Genomic DNA, 19,246 nt, shown 5'->3' on the forward strand with positions numbered 1-19,246 from the left:
ATGGTCATCTAATTAATTACTATGGTCATCTAATTAGTTACTATGGTAATCTAAGTCACAGCAGCTCAGACGAGGCACCAAGCAGTGTGGGTGGGGAGCGTTTCCACAGAGTGTTTCCAGACTGGCCAGCCTAAAATGTGGGTGTCTGGGACGGACGAGGAAGGAGATTTTTACAACAAAGTTCTAAAGCTTAATAACATATCAGATATATCAGATGGTCAGTAGGGTTTTTTTTACCCTTCACGTTCATATTTCACTGTGTTTGTTACATTTTTGTTGAGTTTGTAAAATACGTCAATCGACAGGGGGTTGTGACGTTTCTATGTTGTCAATATTCAGTGTTTTATCCTTCATAGGTATTATTGTAAATCCCACATTCTTTAATTTCATGTGTATTCGTTTTTTTAAGGCGGTCTGTCATGGTTTTAGCATTTAACCAGATGTTATTGTGAGGTTTTGTATTAGTGTTCCTAAAAATAGGGACCCAAGCACACACACTGTACATCAGATTATCACAGTTTACATATCTATATATGTATTGTGGTGTATCCGTTATACAGTGCTCAATACCGAACTAGAGCTGAATATACGTTAAGTCAGGAAAAAACAAAGAGGCTATCTCACTGTATAAATAAAATTGATTTGATTTGATCCCTACAAGCCTGTTTTGCAGGGTTCCCTGCTCTTCAGGGGATTTTATTAAAAAGTTAAAGTTAAAGTATCAGTGATAGTCACACACACACTATGTGTGGCAAAATTATTTACTGCATTTGACCCATCACCCTTGATCACCCCCCTGGGAGGTGAGGGGAGCAGTGAGCAGCAGTAGTGGCCACGCCCGGGAATCATTATTGAGGTGTCTGTAGTCGTTACATATATATATATATATATATATATATATATATATACATATATATATATATATATATATATATATCGGAGTTTATCACACATTCATTTATTTGTGGCGGCCCGCCATGAAAGAATTACGGCCGCCACAAAAAAAAATAATAATAACTTACTTATTTATTATTTTTATTTTTTTTTCGGCTTTTTGACTCGCTCGGCCGCTCATAAAAGCAATGGGACTCTGTCTGTGAATGGAGCTTGTAGTTACTCATTATATAAATATGAAAATATTATATAAATATGTATATAAATATGTACATAAAGTGTTGTAATTATATTCCAACTCCGCGTTCTTCTTGGTCATCGCTGCCGCCGCCACTGCCACCCCCCATCCCTCCCATCCCCCCTCCACCCCACCCCACCCCACCCCGCCGGTCGACCACACCACCACAAATAGATGCCTGACCTGTGGGAAACACTGTGTATATATATATATATATATATATATATATATATATATATATATATATATATATATATATATATATAGGGTACATTGCATGGGGGTGTGGCCATGGTTACACAACAGTGCCTTGCTTCCGTGCTGGCATGATGAGACCAGTTAGTTGTGTTTTTTTAAAGTGGACATGCTGGGGTGGTGTATAATAAAAAAAAAATATTTCAGGCATAGTTTACATCTTTTAGCTGCGCTTTCGTATGGTGAGCTGGATGCGACAATTCGCCATGTAATGGGGTGATCAATTGTACTGTCTTTATGTATATGTATATATATATATATATATATATATACAGTTTTGGTCAAAACTTTACATACCCTTGTAAAGAACATAATGTCATGGCTGTCTTAAGTTTCTAATAATTTCTACAACTTGTATTTTTTTGTGATAAAGTGATTGGAGCACATACTTGTCGGTCACAAAAAACATTCATGAAGTTTGGTTCTTTTATGAATTTATTGTGGGTCTACTGAACATGTGAGCAAAAATTTACTGAGTCAAAGGTATACATACAGCAATGTTAATATTTGCTTGCATGTCCCTTAGCAAGTTTCAATGCAATAAGGCGGTTTTGGTAGCCATCCACAAGTTTCTGTTTGAATTTTTGAACACTCCACTTGACAAAATTGATGCAGTTCAGCTAAATTTGTTGGTTTTCAGACATGGACTTGTTTATTCAGCATTGTCTACACAATTAAGTCAAGACTTTGGGAAGGCAATTCTAAAACCTTAATTCTAGCCTGATTTAGCCATTCCTTTACCACTTTTGACGTGTGTTTGGGGTCATTGTCCTCTTGGAACATTCAACTGCGCCAAAGACCCATTTTCGGTTGTTTTTAAGAATTTGGGAGTAATCTTCCTTTTTCATTGTCCCATTTACTCTCTGTAAAGCACCAGTCCCATTGGCAGCAAAACAGGCCCAGAGCATAATACTACCACCACCATGCTAGGAATTGGTGTTCCTGGGATTAAAGGCCTCACCTTTTCTCCTCCAAACATATTGCTGAGTATTGTGGCCAAACAACCGATAGATAGGTATACCGGCCCTCAGACACAATTTTTCCTCTAAATTTGGCCCTTTGAGTCAAAATAATTGCCAGGGCCTGATATAAACTACCGGAAGATGATGCAATGTATGCCACATACCTCGTTTTTAGTCTTTCGAAAGAGTTACAAATGTTAGAAAAAAGGCTCCACTGGACATTGGTTCTTTGTAAGATACATTTTACCATATTTGCTTGTTTGGGGGCTTTAATATTATTATCTTGAATGCTGCTTTCCAACCATCAACACAACAATGATTTTACATGCACTTATCACCACTACTAGTGATTATAAAAGGCTCTCCTTTTTACACTGGAGCATTATATGAAATGTTTTTTTTTTCATAGTGTTCTGTACAGATCAACCTTTTACACAGCTGTCTAAATAAATGAGTCTTTCAGTGTAAATGACTCTTTCCTAAAGGGAGTCTTATCCATCTCTCTGAGGCATAGAAGCTGTAATACTCCTACGTGCACAGTGGTCAACGTCTTCCCGAAAACACACAATCCCAGAATTTTTTTTTTAAAACACTGCAAAGTTCATCACACACTGACGTTTGCGTGTCAATCTGAACTTGACTATATTTGTAAAGGTAACAATTTGATTGTTTGTGTTGGTTTTTATTAGATAGTGTGGGGTTGAACATGGTCAACATTTCAAGTACAGTGGAAACTCAGTTTTTGTATCAATGACTCACATAAATAACACCAACATTGTATATGTTCCATTGAAAATATAGAAAATTACACACGGCGCTCAAAAATCTACCAAAAATGTGTTATTGCGACTTTGGTAATCTATGAAGCTGTACCGCTTGATGGATCGTACTGTGCTTCAACATACGAGTATTATTATGGTGTGTGTATAAGGTAAGACATATTATCTGGCGTTTTGTTTCACAATATTATGCAAAAGCAACTTTTCTTACTTTCTAGGACCTGCTGATCTGTGTTTGGGATCTGCATAAGTCCTTTGCACCTTTTGTATGAAAATAGACCTGACAAGACCCTCTAATCGGCAGTGCACCTTTTATAATCTGGTAAATACGGTAATACTTGTGTGTTTTCAGCATTTGTTTTACAAAATAAAATCAAAAATGGCCCTTGTATTCAGTGCAGAATAACGCCATCATTTGTTTAGCTCGGGGAGTTTATATCGTTTGAAGTTGATCCCCGAAGGTCAGCAACACTTAAAATACCCTACTTATTACATTTCACCACACAAATTGGGATAATTTGTATCGGATTCGTATTGTTGATAACAGCCTGAATTTTACTCGGTATCCGATCAGAAAGAAAATTATTGGTATCGCACATCACTAGTTGTGAATACCAGCAGTTTGGATATAGATAAAGTCCTAGAGAAGGCAAGAAACCCTATTGAAACGTAAAAGTATTTCATAGCAAAATACGAAGTTGTCCCTCTCTTTGCCAACAAGAGTCTTGTTCTCTATTCATTAGTTTGTCATTTGTATGTAATTCACTTTATTCTATGTATGTAAAATTATAATTATTCATTATAAAATGTATTTTATGCTCATGTGTTGTCTTCTATAACTGATTAATTGGATTTGCATAATTTCGAATGGAAAAAATGTCTTTGGTTTTTGCGCGATTTGGTCTTCATTTGGTCATTTTAGTCTACATTACACCCGCATTATCCTTTTTTATCCTTTAACTTTCCATCCTCTGTAACTGAGTTACTGTGTGGAACAATTTCCATTGTGGATCATTAAAGTTTGTCAAAGTCTAAGTGTCAGAATAATTGTATCTTAAATGTCAAAAAACTTTGTGTTTTAATGAGTTCCCGGCAAGCAGACAAAAGCTGTCTTTGATCTTACCAATCAAAAGGCTTGTAAAACTCCACTGTGTAGGATGTGTAGCGACATGAAGGTGTCGGTTTCCTTGATGTATTGTAATGCACAGGAAGATTTTGTCTTGACCCGAGATCTACAAAGCGGAGAGGAAAGCAGCACCATACCCCACTCCAGGCAACTTTTCTTTGAAGCGACGGCTGTTTACAACCCCCCCTTCCTTTAGAAACAGCTGTTGCCATGTAATCAGGGGAAGTTTAAAATAAAACAGGATGCGTATAATCTTTCATCAGAGCGTGGTGGGAGACTGTAGAAAGAGTACAGCCCAGACATTTTTCCTCAATTGAGCTAAATTGAATTCTGTCTATGTGTAATTCCTTGCTTCTTTGTCTGTTTAATAAATGTCATCAGTTTTTGAACCTGACACTAAGTCAACTCATCCAAACTTTTGAAACAGGTGTGTTACATTTTAGCAAGGAGGTTGTTGTTGGTGGGACCCCAGGATGGAGAGACAGGAGGCTACGTGCAGGAAAAAAAAACAAAAAAAAAAACTTGTTTTAGGGAAAAACCAAGTAGCTTCAGCGTGGTCAATGCAAAGAAATATAGTGCCGTGGGGATGTGATGAAATGTGCCGAGGCTTCGAGGTATGTGTTGGGTATGCTTGTGCCATGTATGGGAGGAGCCGGAAATGATGACATGTGACGCCTCACGTGACTGCAGTTCAGATTTTTCTCGGGACAACACTAAAGCTGCGTTCAAAATGTTGGTTTTTGACAAAGTTGCGGTTAGTTTGGACTTCAGATAGAGACTCAATTTTTCGTGTAAGCTGCCAATAATTTTTTTTATGTAACAGGACACATATAAAGTTGTACGGCAAAATTGATCTAAACTGTCGACCCCTTTGTCAGCAAAAAACAATAGCCTTCGTCCGCAATCCTGCAAGTCTCTTGTGGCGTAACGGAGTACGCTCTTGCCTCTAATGCCAAGAGCCGTGGCACCGATCCTTGGCAACGTCAATATCGGATTCTGCATTAACTCTAAACATTAGGCTTGATCAGATAACACAAAACATGCTGCATTTATTCTCTTTCAATCAGCCAACACAAATCTAGAGTTGGATGACGGAGAGGTTGTGTCAAGAAAAAAAGTAATCACTTAAAAGCAAAAATTAAAATGCAGAAAGCTCCCCTGTTCTGCACATATCGTTTTCCAAGATCGGGGGTCAGCAACCCACGACTCTAGCGCCGACCGAGTGGCTCCCTGGACCTCTTTCAGAGATATATGAAAATGGTAGAAAAAAGTGGTAGAAAATGGATGGATGGAAAAAGATGAAGAAAAAAAATGTTTTGTTTTAATATATTTTCTGTAGGAGGATAAACATTACACAAACCGTCCTAATAGTTAGAAATCCCACTGTCTATATTAAACATGCTTCACTGATGAGAGTATTTGGCAAGCACCGTTTTGTCCTACTAATTTCAGTGATCCTTGAACTCATCGTAGTTTGTTTACTTGTACAACTTTCTCCGTGCAGCCACAAAAAGACGTGTTTTATGCCACTTCTTCTTTGTCCATTTTGTCAACCTAACATTTTATGCTGTGCGTGAATGCTCAAAGCTGAGCTTTGTAGATTTGATTAATTTTCTGAAGTGCTATTCAGGCATATTTTTTCAATCCATGACTGCAAGCTAATCAATGCTAACGTGCTATTTAGGGCAGCTTTATGTACATATTGCATAATTATGCCTCGTTTGTAGGTATATTTGAGCTCATTTAATTTATTTTACTTATGTCCTCTGTGTATTTAATTCAAATTTGCATGACACAATATCTGTATGTAATAATGGCTGCATTTCTTATAATTGTTTGTGTGCCATGTTGTTCCAGACCTCAGCAAATGTTACCCAGCTTGCAAAGATTGTACTTAAGAAGAAAACAGCCTGCCCTTTTTTTAAACTTGGACGCACATATCAATAGCGTTTGCCATTCTGAGACAGTCATTTCCAGAGGTTATTTCATCCTGTGAGAAGCCTCCTTTTTACTAATGATTTTCAATGTTACAAAAATGTGTAGAATAAAAATTAAAATACAAAATTTCTTTCAACAAAGATTTGCATCAGTCTTGGATAGTAGGCTAATATAACAAATATAGACACTTACATGATGTGTGTCCTTCATTATAAGACTTATTTAAGGCTTTTAATTTTTTGCGACTCCAAAGAGATTTTTATTTTTTTCATTTTTGGTCCGATATGGTTCTTTCAACATTTTGGGTTGCCAACCCCTGTCTGAGTTAGAAAACAATATATGTAGTCCCTCTTCCTCCCAAGGCCCATATGCCATTATCCCAAAATCACAAAAAACATGACAAAACCTGCCATATCATACGAAACTAACATGTTATGAAAATTCATAGTAATTTCTGAGAGCCTTAATAGACTCAAGGATGTAATGCATGCCAAATTTTATATTTTTTTCTTTCTCACCAATTAATTTGATTCAGAATCGCTTTAACATGATTCTCGTAATAAATATTTTTTATATAGATAATAATAAAAACCTTCTTAAAACAGATTACAAAAGCTTTTGCAGTGTTGGGTTAAAAAACATTTTTTTAAATTCATTTTCAAAATGTTAGACAAAAATTAATCTCATAAGGAAATATACAGCAATTTCAACCCAATCCCAGTTTTACAATATTTAGGATATGAATGTACAAAGTAATTGAGATTACATACAATTGGGGGTTAAATCACCAAAAATGCTTCCCGGGTGCAGCCAACGCTGCTGCTCACTGCTCCCCTCACCTCTTAGGGGGGGATCAAGGGTGATGGGTCAAATGCAGAGAATAATTTTGCCACACCTAATGTGTGTGTGTGACAATCATTGGTACTTTACTTTAACTTTTAATACAAGTACTTATCAAAAATAACATAATGAATAATAGTTTTTCGATATTTTTAATCCCAAAACATTTAAAAAAAAAACAAGTCATGAGTTTTGACACACCTTCTCATTCAATGTGTTTTCTTTATTTTCATGACTATTGTAGATTGTCACTGAAGGCATCACAACTATGAATGAACATGTGGAATTATGTACTTAACAAAAAAAAAGGTAAAATAACTGAAAACAGGTTTTATATTTTAGTTTTTTTTAAATAGCCACCCTTTGCTCTGATTACTACTTTGCACACTCTTGGCATTCTCTTGATGAGCTCTAAGAGGTAGTCAACTGAAATGGTTTTCACTTCACAGGTGTGCCTTATCAGGGTTGATTAGTGGAATTTGTTGCATTATCAATGGGGTTGGGACCATCAGTTGTGTACTTTTTTTCCGCCCGATTGTAGCTGAGATAGGCTCCAGCGTCCCCGTGACCCTGAAGGGAATAAGCATAGAAAATGTATGTATATATATATATATATATATATATATATATATATATATATATATATATATATATATATATATATATACACACCCACACGCACATATATGTGTGTGTGTGTGTATGTACATATATATTTTTTCTGGGACAACCAGTGACTACCAGGAACAGTCTGGTTGACCACCAAGTATAGATTGGTGACAGCTGGAGAGACAGCGGACAGCCCGGAAAGACGGCACCGGGGCAGTGAGGGGTAGCATCCCGAGCTGCACCTTCTGAGAGGAAGGAACCCACAACAAGCTACGAATCGACCTACAGGAAATATACCCCCAGGGATTCCCGAGAGGGGGGGCGGAAGAGAATCCCACTGGACGGATCAAAGGTTGACGACACATGGCAATGGTAACACGACGACGACTATGGAATGCATATGTGGGAAGGTATGCAAGAACCGACATGGCCTGCGGATCCACCAGGCCAGGATGAAGTGTATGCAGAAGGTGGTAGAATCACAGCGCACAGGAACTACGCCTGGTGAGACGCAGGAGGAGCCAGGCCCGGAGTCACCCCACAGTGCCCGGAGCCTCCAGGTGATGCAACCACCAGAAGCACACAGGACATCAGAACATCGTCGGGTAAAGTGGCCCCAAGCTAGCAAGGAGAAAGAGTGGCTCCAGTTTGATGAAGATGCTGATACCATCTTGGAAACAACAGCCAAAGGGGACGCTGATCGACGCCTCAAGACGATGACCACGATCATCATCAGCCTCGCTGCAGAGAGGTTTGGACTTGAGGAGAAGCGGGCAGCGAAGCCCCCCTACATCATGAACAATAGAGCGAGTAAAATCCATCAGCTCAGGCAGGAACTGAAGTGTTTAAGACAGCAGTTCAAGGTTGCACGTGAAGAGGATAGGGGGCCTCTTGCGGAACTACGTTGTATAATCCGCAAGAAGCTAATAACCTTGAGGAGAGCGGAGTGGCATAGGAGGAGGAGGAAGGAAAGGTCCAGGAGGAGAGCTGCCTTTCTGGCGAATCCCTTTGGAGTCACAAAACAGCTGCTAGGACAGAAGCGAAGCGGTAGACTGGCCTGCTCCAAAGCTGAGGTCGACCACCACCTCAAGCAAATTTACAGCGATGGATGCAGAGAACAAGACCTAGGCCCCTGCAGGTCCTTGATCAATCCACCAACACCAACGCTTGACTTCGATGGGAAAGAGCCCGGCTGGAAGGAAATCCAGGAGGTGGTCCGCAGGGCAAGGACGAGCTCTGCTCCAGGGCCCAGTGGAGTACCTTATAAGGTCTATAAGAACTGTCCAAGACTACTCCACAGACTCTGGAGAATCTTGAAGGTGATCTGGAGGAGGGGCAAGGTAGCAGACCAGTGGAGACAGGCAGAGGGTGTGTGGATCCCAAAGGAGGAGAAGTCTAAGAACATCAATCAGTTCCGAACCATCTCGTTGCTGAGTGTTGAAGGGAAGATCTTCTTCAGCCTCATGGCCAGGCGACTGACAGACTACCTCCTGAAGAACTCCTACATTGATACATCGGTCCAGAAAGGAGGGATCCCAGAGGTATCTGGATGTCTGGAGCACACAGGCGTGGTCACTCAGCTCATCAGGGAAGCCAGGGAGAATAAGGGGGACCTGGCTGTTCTGTGGCTGGACCTCGAAAATGCCTATGGATCCATACCCCACAAGCTGGTCGAAGAGGCACTGAATCGGCATCACATTCCAAAGAAGTTCAGAGACCTCATTCTGGACTACTATGCCAACTTCCATCTAAGAGTCTCCTCCGGAAAAACAACCTCCGACTGGCACAGGCTTGAAAAGGGGATCATCACTGGCTGTACGATCTCAGTCATCCTCTTTGCGCTCGCCATGAACATGCTGGTGAAGTCTGCGGAAGTTCAGTGCAGAGGTCCCCTCTCCAGGTCTGGAGTCCGGCAGCCACCCATCCGAGCCTTCATGGACGACCTGACAGTGACCACTACATCCGTCCCAGGTTGCAGGTGGATCTTGAATGGCCTTCAGGAGGTGATTTCCTGGGCTCGCATGAACTTCAAGCCGGCCAAGTCGAGGGTCCTAGTGCTAAAGAAAGGAAAGGTTACTGGCAAGTTCTGCTTCTCACTTGGCACCACCAAAATACCATCACTCACCGAGGAACCTGTGAAGAGCTTGGGAAAGGTGTTTAATTGCAGCCTGAGAGACGCAGCCTCCACAAGATCGACCAACCAAGACCTGGAGACCTGGCTGACCGTGGTGGATAAGTCTGGCCTTCCTGGCAAGTTCAAGGCCTGGATTTACCAGCACGGGATTCTGCCTCGGATCCTCTGGCCCCTCATGGTGTACGAAGTCCCCATTTCAACGGTGGAAGGCTTTGAGATGAGGGTCAGTAGGTTCCTGCGCAGGTGGCTAGGACTGCCGCGAAGCCTGAGCAGCATTGCTCTATACGGGCATAACAACAAACTGAAGCTCCCCATCAGCAGCCTGAGCGAGGAGTTCATGGTGACACGGTCCAGGGAGCTCCTACAGTATCGGGAGTCCAGTGACCCAAAGGTTGCACAGGCTGGGATTGAAGTCAGGACGGGGCGGAAGTGGAGAGCTGTCGAGGCTGTGGATGTTGCAGAGGCAAGGCTACGGCAAAAGGTTTTGGTGGGAACAGTGGCGCAGGGGAGATCTGGCTTAGGTAGCAGAAGAACACCTCGCTATGACAAGGCGCAGGGGAAAGAGAAGAGGTCACTGATCCTCGAGGAAGTGCGAGCAGGAGTTGAGGAAAGGCGAGCCTGCCAGATGGCGGGAATGCGGCAACAGGGCGCCTGGACGAGATGGGAACAAGTATCAGAGCGTAAGGTCACATGGACCGAGCTCTGGAAAGCCGAACCCCATCGAATAAAGTTCTTGATCCAGGCGGTCTACGATGTGCTGCCAAGTCCATCCAACCTCTTCACCTGGGGAAAGGTGGAGACACCAGGGTGCCCCCTCTGCCAGAGGAGAGGAACCTTGGAGCACATCCTAAGCTGTTGTCCAAAAGCCCTGGGTGAAGGGCGGTACCGCTGGCGACATGACCAGGTCCTGAAGGCCATAGCTGATGCCATCTGCAGGGGAGTCAGTCACAGCAAGAGCCTCCGCCCAGTGAAGAGTACTGCTTTCATCAGAGCTGGGGAGAAGTCAACACCGGCTGCCCGGAACACCTCGTCTGGCCTGTTGGCAACAGCACGCGACTGGGAGCTGTCAGTTGATCTGGGAAAGCAGTTGAAGTTCCCTGACGTGGTTGCTAAAACAACACTAAGGCCAGATATTGTGCTCACCTCAGTGGCCTCCAAGCAGGTAATCCTCTTGGAGCTCACAGTGCCTTGGGAGGACCGTATGGAGGAGGCCAATGAGAGGAAGAGTGCAAAGTACTCTCAGCTTGTGGAGGAGTGTCGGAGCAATGGGTGGCGAGCGATGTGCCGGCCGGTTGAAGTGGGGTGTCGAGGGTTTGTGGGCAAATCTCTCTGCAGGGCCTACAGAATGCTTGGCATCACAGGGGCCAGCCAGCAAAGGGCCATGAAGTTAGTCACAGATGCAGCAGAAGTGGCATCAAGGTGGCTGTGGATCAGGAGGGGAGAGGCGTGGCATGTAGGGCAGTAGCGCTACCTGGACACAGGCTGGGGCCTGATCAACCCTGGCTGGGTCGCCTAGGGGAGGGGGTCTGATTGTTGAAAGACCCGAAACCCCCTGTGATCCTAGGTTACATCACTGAGGATGTGTCCAGTTGCACCATTGGTGTATTTAAAAAGTATATATATATATACATATATATATATATTTATTCATATATGTATATATATATATATATTTATTCATATATGTATATATATATATATATATATATATATATATATATATATATATTATAGTTTTGTTTATGTATTATGACTTTTGAGCACCCCTCCACATTATGTGGGTAACTTACAGGTCTTTGTCATTACACATTTGGCCAGCAGGGGGTTTTGTGTGTCAAACTACCTGGTCAGAATAGTTCAATGCCTCAGAAGGTTTGATCTGACTATCACAACAGTTTATTAAAATGCACACCGGTTGTCAAGGAAACAATCAAAACTACTCAGCCTCCTAAAGAAGACGACCATGGCAGAAGAAGCTTCCCGATTGACAACCAGGAACAGTTGTGTCATCTTATTGTCAGTCGGTAAACAATAAACACAAGTCCAATACAGTCATGAAGAATCATAGATGGATAGATAGTATTTTATTGATTCCTCCTGGAGAGTTCCTTCTGGGAAATTAAAATTCCAGTAGCAGTGTACATAATTGGGATTGCATTTAAAAAGTAAAAAGTAAACATTGGGGGTATAAATGGAAATAAAATAGAACAAATAACAATAAGCATGAAAATAAACAGCAACAATGAGAATACAAACATAACATTAAAAATAAGAATATAAGAAGACAAACTATGTAGTAGTGACCTTGTTATGAAAATGTATTGCACTGGTAATTTCACTGTTGACATGACAAGATTATGACAAAAAATGAGCTACTGTTTGGTTAATTTGAAACAATTATACTATTTTACAGTATGCACTTCAGACATCTTCTGTATTTTTTCCAATGTCATTTGTCTGGTAAAAGTATCATGCGAAAACTCTCCTCCTGACTCCGGTAGCGACCACTCGAGCGGATCTGTTTAACACACCATAAAACTCTTCAACTTAACATCTGCTTCAACTGCCCTTCGAGTTGTCATTTTATATCCAGTCTGTCCTTCTCATGTTGTTACAGGTGCTCCACATAAGCTCATTCACACACGCAAACCATCTCCCAGGAGACATCTCCTGCAGCATGTTATGTCTTTATTGCCTCCCGTCACTCACACTGCCGTGGCCCTTCTTCCCTCGGCCTCACCCTGTTTTTCATGTCCGGCCTCCCCTCTTCCTGATGTCTTTCAGGCTGTTCCTGAAAAGCCACAGCGGGACGGCAGGCAGACAGAGCAGCCTGGTGATCCACGGGGCAGACTTCAGCACCAAGGACATGGACAACGATAACTGCATGTGCAAGTGCGCTCTCATGCTCACTGGTGGTGAGTGCAGATCGATACGTTTCATGGTCAAACAGAGGACATTTTGGATAAAGCATTGACAAAAATGCACACTTTCAAGACACTATAATATTATTATATATATATATATATATATATACAATGGGGCAAAAAAGTATTTAGTCAGCCACCAATTGTGCAAGTTCTCCCACTTAAAATGATGACAGAGGTCTGTAATTTTCATCATAGGTACACTTCAACTGTGAGAGACAGAATGTGGAAAAAAAATCCAGGAATTAACATTGTAGGAATTTTAAAGAATTTATGTGCAAGTTATGGTGGAAAATAAGTATTTGGTCAACCATTCAAAGCTTTCACTGATGGAAGGAGGTTTTGGCTCAAAATCTCACGATACATGGCCCCATTCATTCTTTCCTTAACACGGATCAATCGTCCTGTCCCCTTAGCAGAAAAACAACCTCAAAGCATGACGTTTCCACCCTCATGCTTCACAGTAGGTATGGTGTTCTTGGGATGCAACTCAGTATTCTTCTTCCTCCAAACACGACGAGTTGAGTTTATGCCAAAATGGATACATGGATGATACAGCAGAGGATTGGGAGAATGTCATGTGGTCAGATGAAACCAAAATAGAACTTTTTGGTATAAACTCAACTCGTCGTGTTTGGAGGAAGAAGAATACTGAATTGCATCCCAAGAACACCACACCTACTGTGAAGCATTGGGGTGGAAACATCATGCTTTGGGGCTGTTTTTCTGCTAAGGCAGGGGTCGGGAACCTTTTTGGCTGAGAGAGCCATGAAAACCAAATATTTCAAAATGTATTTCCGTGAGAGCCATATAATATTTTTTTAACACTTACAACGTGCATTTTTAAGACCATCATTTTTAGAGTATAATAAGTTTCTTATTCTTTTTAATAACATTGTTATTCTAAAGCTAACCAATAATAAATATACTACTTCTTGAACAGGTGCGATAGAAAATGGATGGTTGAATTAAAATGCATAAGAATGTTTTATAATTTGAACGTTATTTTTAACATTGCGATTACCTGCGGAATTATTCATTACTTATCATGTTAAGCGATATCAGCTAAGATTTATCTGAGAGCCAGATGCAGTCATTAAAAGAGCCACATCTGGCTCTAGAGCCATAGGTTCCCTACCCCTGTGCTAAGGGGACAGGAAGACTGATCCGTGTTAAGGAAAGAATGAATGGGGCCATGTATCGTGAGATTTTGAGTCAAAACCTCCTTCCATCAGTGAGAGCTTTGAACGGTTGACCAAATACTTATTTTCCACCATAATTTACACATAAATTCTTTAAAATTCCTACAATGTTAATTCCTGGATGTTTTTTTCACATTCTGTCTCTCACAGTTGAAGTGTACCTATGATGAAAATTACAGACCTCTGTCATCATTTTAAGTGGGAGAACTTGCACAATCGGTGGCTGACTAAATACTTTTTTTGCCCCACTGTATATGTACAGTATATGTGTTTGTGCGTGTACATTTGTGTGTGTGTGTGTGTGTGTGTGTGTGTGTGTGTGTGTGTGTATACACTATCAAAATGATGAGAATCAGGTGTCCTTATCACTTGTGTATAAAATCAAGCACTTTGGCAAGGAAACTGTTTTCCAAGCATTTGGGAAAGAATGGGCCGCTCTCAGGAGCTCAGTGATTTCCAGCGTGGAACCGTCATAGGATGCCACCTGTCCAACAAATCCAGTCATTAAATGTCCTCGCTCCTAAATATTCCAAAGTGAACTGTCAGCTTTATCATAAAAAATGGAAGAATTTGGGAACAACAGCAACTTAGCCACCAGGTGGTAGGCCAGATACTTTTGGCTATATACAAACCCCGTTTCCATATGAGTTAGGCAATTGTGTTCGATGTAAATATAAACGGAATACAATGATTTGCAAATCATTTTCAACCCATATTCAGTTGAATATGCTAAAAAGACAACATAGTTGATGTTCAAACTAATAAACATTAGTTTTTTCTGCAAATAATCATTAACTTTAGAATTTGATGCCAGCAACACGTGACAAAGAAGTTGGCAAAGGTGGCAATAAATACTGATAAAGTTGAGGACTGCTCATCAAACACTCATTTGAAACATCCCACAAGTGTGCAGGCTAATTGGGAACAGGTGGGTGCCATGATTGGGTATAAAAACAGCTTCCCAAAATATGCTCAGTCCTTCACAAGAAAGGATGAGGCCAGGTATATCCCTTTGTCCACAACTGCGTGAGCAAATAGTCAAACAGTTTAAGGATAACGTTTCTCGAAGGGCAATTTCAAGAAATTAACATCTACGCTCCATAATATCATCAAAAGGTTCAGAGAATCTGGAGAAATCCACATAAGCGGCATGGCCGGAAACCAACATTGAATGACCGGGACCTTCGATTCCTCGGACGGCACTGTATCAAAAACCGACATCAATCTATAAAGGATATCACCACATGGGCTCAGGAACACTTCAGAAAACCACTGTCACTAAATATAGTTTGTCGCTACATCTGTTAGTGCAATTTAAAGCTCTACTATGCAAAGCAACATTTATCAACAACATCAGGAAACGCCGAAGATCATCTAAGATGGACTGATGCAAAGTGGAAAAGTGTTCTGTGGTCTGACAAATCCACATTTCAAATTGTTTTTGGAAATATTCGACATTGTGTCTTCCGGACCAAAGGGGAAGCGAACCATCGAGACTGTTATTGATCGCAAAGTTCAAAAGCCTGTATCTGTGATGGTATAGGGGTGCATTAGTGCCCAAGGCATGGGTTACTTACACATCTGTGAAGGTACCATTAATTCTGAAATGTACATATAGGTTTTGAAACAACATATACTGACATCTAAGCGCCGTCTTTTTAATGGACGCCCCTGCTTATTTCAGCAAGACAATGCCAAGCCACTATTAGCACGTGTTACAACAGCATGGCTTCGTAAAAAAAAGAGTGCGGGTACTTACCTGGCCCGCCTGCAGTCTAGACCTGTCTCCCATGGAAAATGTGTGGCGCATTATGAAGCGTAAAATACGACAGCGGAGACCCCGGACTGTTGAACGACTAAAGCTCTACATAAAACAAGAATGGGAAAGAATTCCACTTTTAAAGCTTCAACAATTAGTTTCCTCAGTTCCCAAAAATGTATTAAGTGTTGTTAAAAGAAAAGGTGATGTAACACAGTGGTGAACATAACATTTTGCATATATATATATATATATATATATATATATATATATATATATATATATGGTAAATAGGTTGTACTTGCATAGCGCTTTTCTACCCCTTTTTAAGGAACCCAAAGCACTTTGACAGTATTTCAACATTCGCCCATTCACACACACATAATATTTATACATATATCCATGTTCTACCGCTTATATATATATATATATATATATATATATATATATCTACATATATATGTTTGACTAAGGGAGATGACGACACAGACACCAGTGAAAGGTGTAATTCTACGATTATTCAAAGACATGCACCTGGGGATAGCTTGATTGGCAACACTATAATTGGCCCTAGTGTGTGAATGTGAGTGTGAATGTTGTCTGTCTATCTGTGTTGGCCCTGCAATGAGGTAGCGACTTGTCCAGGGTGTACGCTGCCTTCCGCCCAATTGTAGCTGAGATAGGCACCAATGCCCCCCGCGACCCCAAAGGGAATAAGCGGTAGAAAATGGATGGATGGATGGATATATATATATATATATATATATATATACAAAACAATACTAATAAACTATAGATTGGTGTGTGACAAAATCCAAGAGCGCATATGTGTGACTATGTGTGTAGATTAGCTGAAATGTGTTACCAAGTGTTGATGCAAAGGAACGAGGCAGTCCATGAGGCAGGCAGGTGATCTGGGGTGAGAGAGAAGCGTCAGAGTCCATGTCCATGTGAGGGGGGTCGAGATCCGGGAAGGCATTCGAGATCCAGGGGCATGCTCTCCCTGAAAGAGCATGAGGAGGTTGAGGTGGGCAGGGGATTGAGGGGTGGGTGGAATAGGGGGTAGTGGGGCGTCTAGGCGCAGTCAAGGCGTTGAGGGGTTCCGGTTTGGTAACCGCAGGATTAGGTCTCTGCTTTTTGCAGATGATGTGGTCCTGATGGCTTCATCTGGCCGGGATCTTCAGCTCTCGCTGGATCGGTTCGCAGCCGAGTGTGAAGCGACCGGAATGAGAATCAGCACCTCCAAGTCCGAGTCCATGGTTCTCGCCCGGTAAAGGGTGGAGTGCCATCTCCGGGTTGGGGAGGAGACCCTTCCCCAAGTGGAGGAGTTCAAGTACCTAGGAGTCTTGTTCACGAGTGAGGGAAGAGTGGATCGTGAGATCGACAGGCGGATCGGTGCGGCGTCTTCAGTAATGCGGACGTTGTACCGATCCGTTGTGGTGAAGAAGGAGCTGAGCCGGAAGGCAAAGCTCTCAATTTACCGGTCGATCTACGTTCCCATCCTCACCTATGGTCATGAGCTTTGGGTCATGACCGAAAGGATAAGATCACGGGTACAAGCGGCCGAAATGAGTTTCCTCCGCCGTGTGGCGGGGCTCTCCCTTAGAGATAGGGTGAGAAGCTCTGCCATCCGGGAGGAACTCAAAGTAAAGCCGCTGCTCCTCCACATCGAGAGGAGCCAGATGAGGTGGTTCGGGCATCTGGTCAGGATGCCACCCGAACGCCTCCCTAGGGAGGTGTTTAGGGCACGTCCAACCGGTAGGAGGCCACGGGGAAGACCCAGGACATGTTGGGAAGACTATGTCTCCCGGCTGGCCCGGGAACGCCTCGGGATCCCCCGGGAAGAGCTGGATGAAGTGGCTGGGGAGAGGGAGGTCTGAGCTTCCCTGCTTAGGCTGTTGCCCCCGCGACCCGACCTCGGATAAGCGGAAGATGATGGATGGATGGATGGATGGGGCGTGTATATCGTAGCGTCCCGGAAGAGTTAATGCTGCAAAGGTTTCTCCCGAGAAGGGTTTGTCATTCTTGTTTGGTGTGGGCTCACAGTGTGGCGCATATTTGTAACAGTGTTAAAGTTGTTTGTATGGCCACCCTCAGCGTGACCTGTATGGCTGTTGACCAAGTATGCATGAATTCACTTGTGCGTGTGAAAAACCTTAGATATTATGTTACTGGGCCGGCACACAGAGGCAGTGCCTTTAAGGTTTATTGGAGCTCTGTTCTTCTCCCTACGTCAGCGTACACAGCGACGCTTTAAAAAGTCATACATTTTACTTTTTTTTAAACCAATACCGATAATTTCCGATATTACATTTCAAAGCATTTATCGGCCGATATTATCGGACATCTTTATTATATTGTCTTTATATTAGAGCGAGATAATCCCTTTTTGGAGGGAATGGAGGGGATTATTATGATGCGTTATGGCCAGAGGTGGGTAGAATAGCCAGAAATTGTACTAAAGTAAGAGTACTGTTACTTTAGAGATGTATTACTCCGTAGTTTGCTAGCTTGTTTGCGCTGGCTTATGGAGACTCTTATTTTGTTAGCGCAGACGCGATGGAGCGGCACTTTTATTGTGAAGACAGGAACTGTGCGATCAGTCTTTAGGCTTTTGACGGGAAGTACGGTTAAAATAAAAAGTGTCTTTTTTCCTTTACACTTTTGATTGATTGATTGAAACTTTGATTAGTAGATTGCACAGTACAGTACATATTCCGTACAATTGACCACTAAATGGTAACACCCCAATAGGTTTTTCAACGTTAATCAATTACTTAATAATTGACCAAGTCGTGGTGATCTACCTCATATATACACATGTTTAACATATAAATTCCTATCTTTCATGAAGACAAGAATATAAGTTGGTGTATTACCTGATTCTGATAACTTGCATTGATTGGAATCCGACAGTAGTGCTGATAACGTCCACGCTTTAAAATGGAGGAGAAAAAAAGTTTCTCCTTTCTGTCTAATACCAAATGAAAGTCGTTGTTTTTTTGGCATCTTATTTGTCCAGCTTCCATATCCGTTTTTATACACTTTACAAGAAATACATTGGCGGCAAACTCCGTAGTTTGCTAGCTTGTTTGCGCTGGCTTACGGAGACTCTTATTTTGTTAGCGCAGACGCAATGGAGCGGCACTTTTATTGTGAAGACAGGAACTGTGCGATCAGTCTTTAGGCTTTTGACGGGAAGTACGGTTAAAATAAAAAGTGTCTTTTTTCCTTTACACTTTTGATTGATTGATTGAAACTTTGATTATTAGATTGCACAGTACAGTACATACTCCGTACAATTGACCACTAAATGGTAACACCCCAATAAGTTTTTAAACTTATTTAAGTCGGGTCATGTGACCGCCTGGCTGTTTGATTGGTCCAACGTCACCAGTGACTGCATGTGATTGGTGAAACGCAGGCATGCGTGGATCCTACTTTGAAGGTCTGTGACAAACCAAAACAAACATTAACAGATCAAAAAAAAATAGTAGCGAGTGGCAAGCTGAATGTAGATAAATGGAGCGGAGTAAAAGTATATATATACTATAAATATACTCAAGTAAAAGCAAAAGTATGTAGC

At 41.8% G+C, this 19,246-nt stretch overlaps 1 protein-coding gene across 1 annotated transcript in view; it reads left to right on the forward strand.

The window, feature by feature from the left end:
• angpt1 (angiopoietin 1) overlaps positions 1-19,246 on the forward strand; it is a 277,757-nt gene that overhangs the window by 239,835 nt on the left and 18,676 nt on the right. Inside the window, exon 8 of the mRNA XM_061882058.1 lies at positions 12,560-12,690. Coding sequence (XP_061738042.1) covers positions 12,560-12,690 — 131 coding nt within the window. The remainder of the gene's footprint in view (positions 1-12,559; positions 12,691-19,246) is intronic.

The sequence above is a fragment of the Nerophis ophidion genome, linkage group LG21 (assembly GCF_033978795.1).
Source record: "Nerophis ophidion isolate RoL-2023_Sa linkage group LG21, RoL_Noph_v1.0, whole genome shotgun sequence".
NCBI lineage: Eukaryota > Metazoa > Chordata > Actinopteri > Syngnathiformes > Syngnathidae > Nerophis > Nerophis ophidion.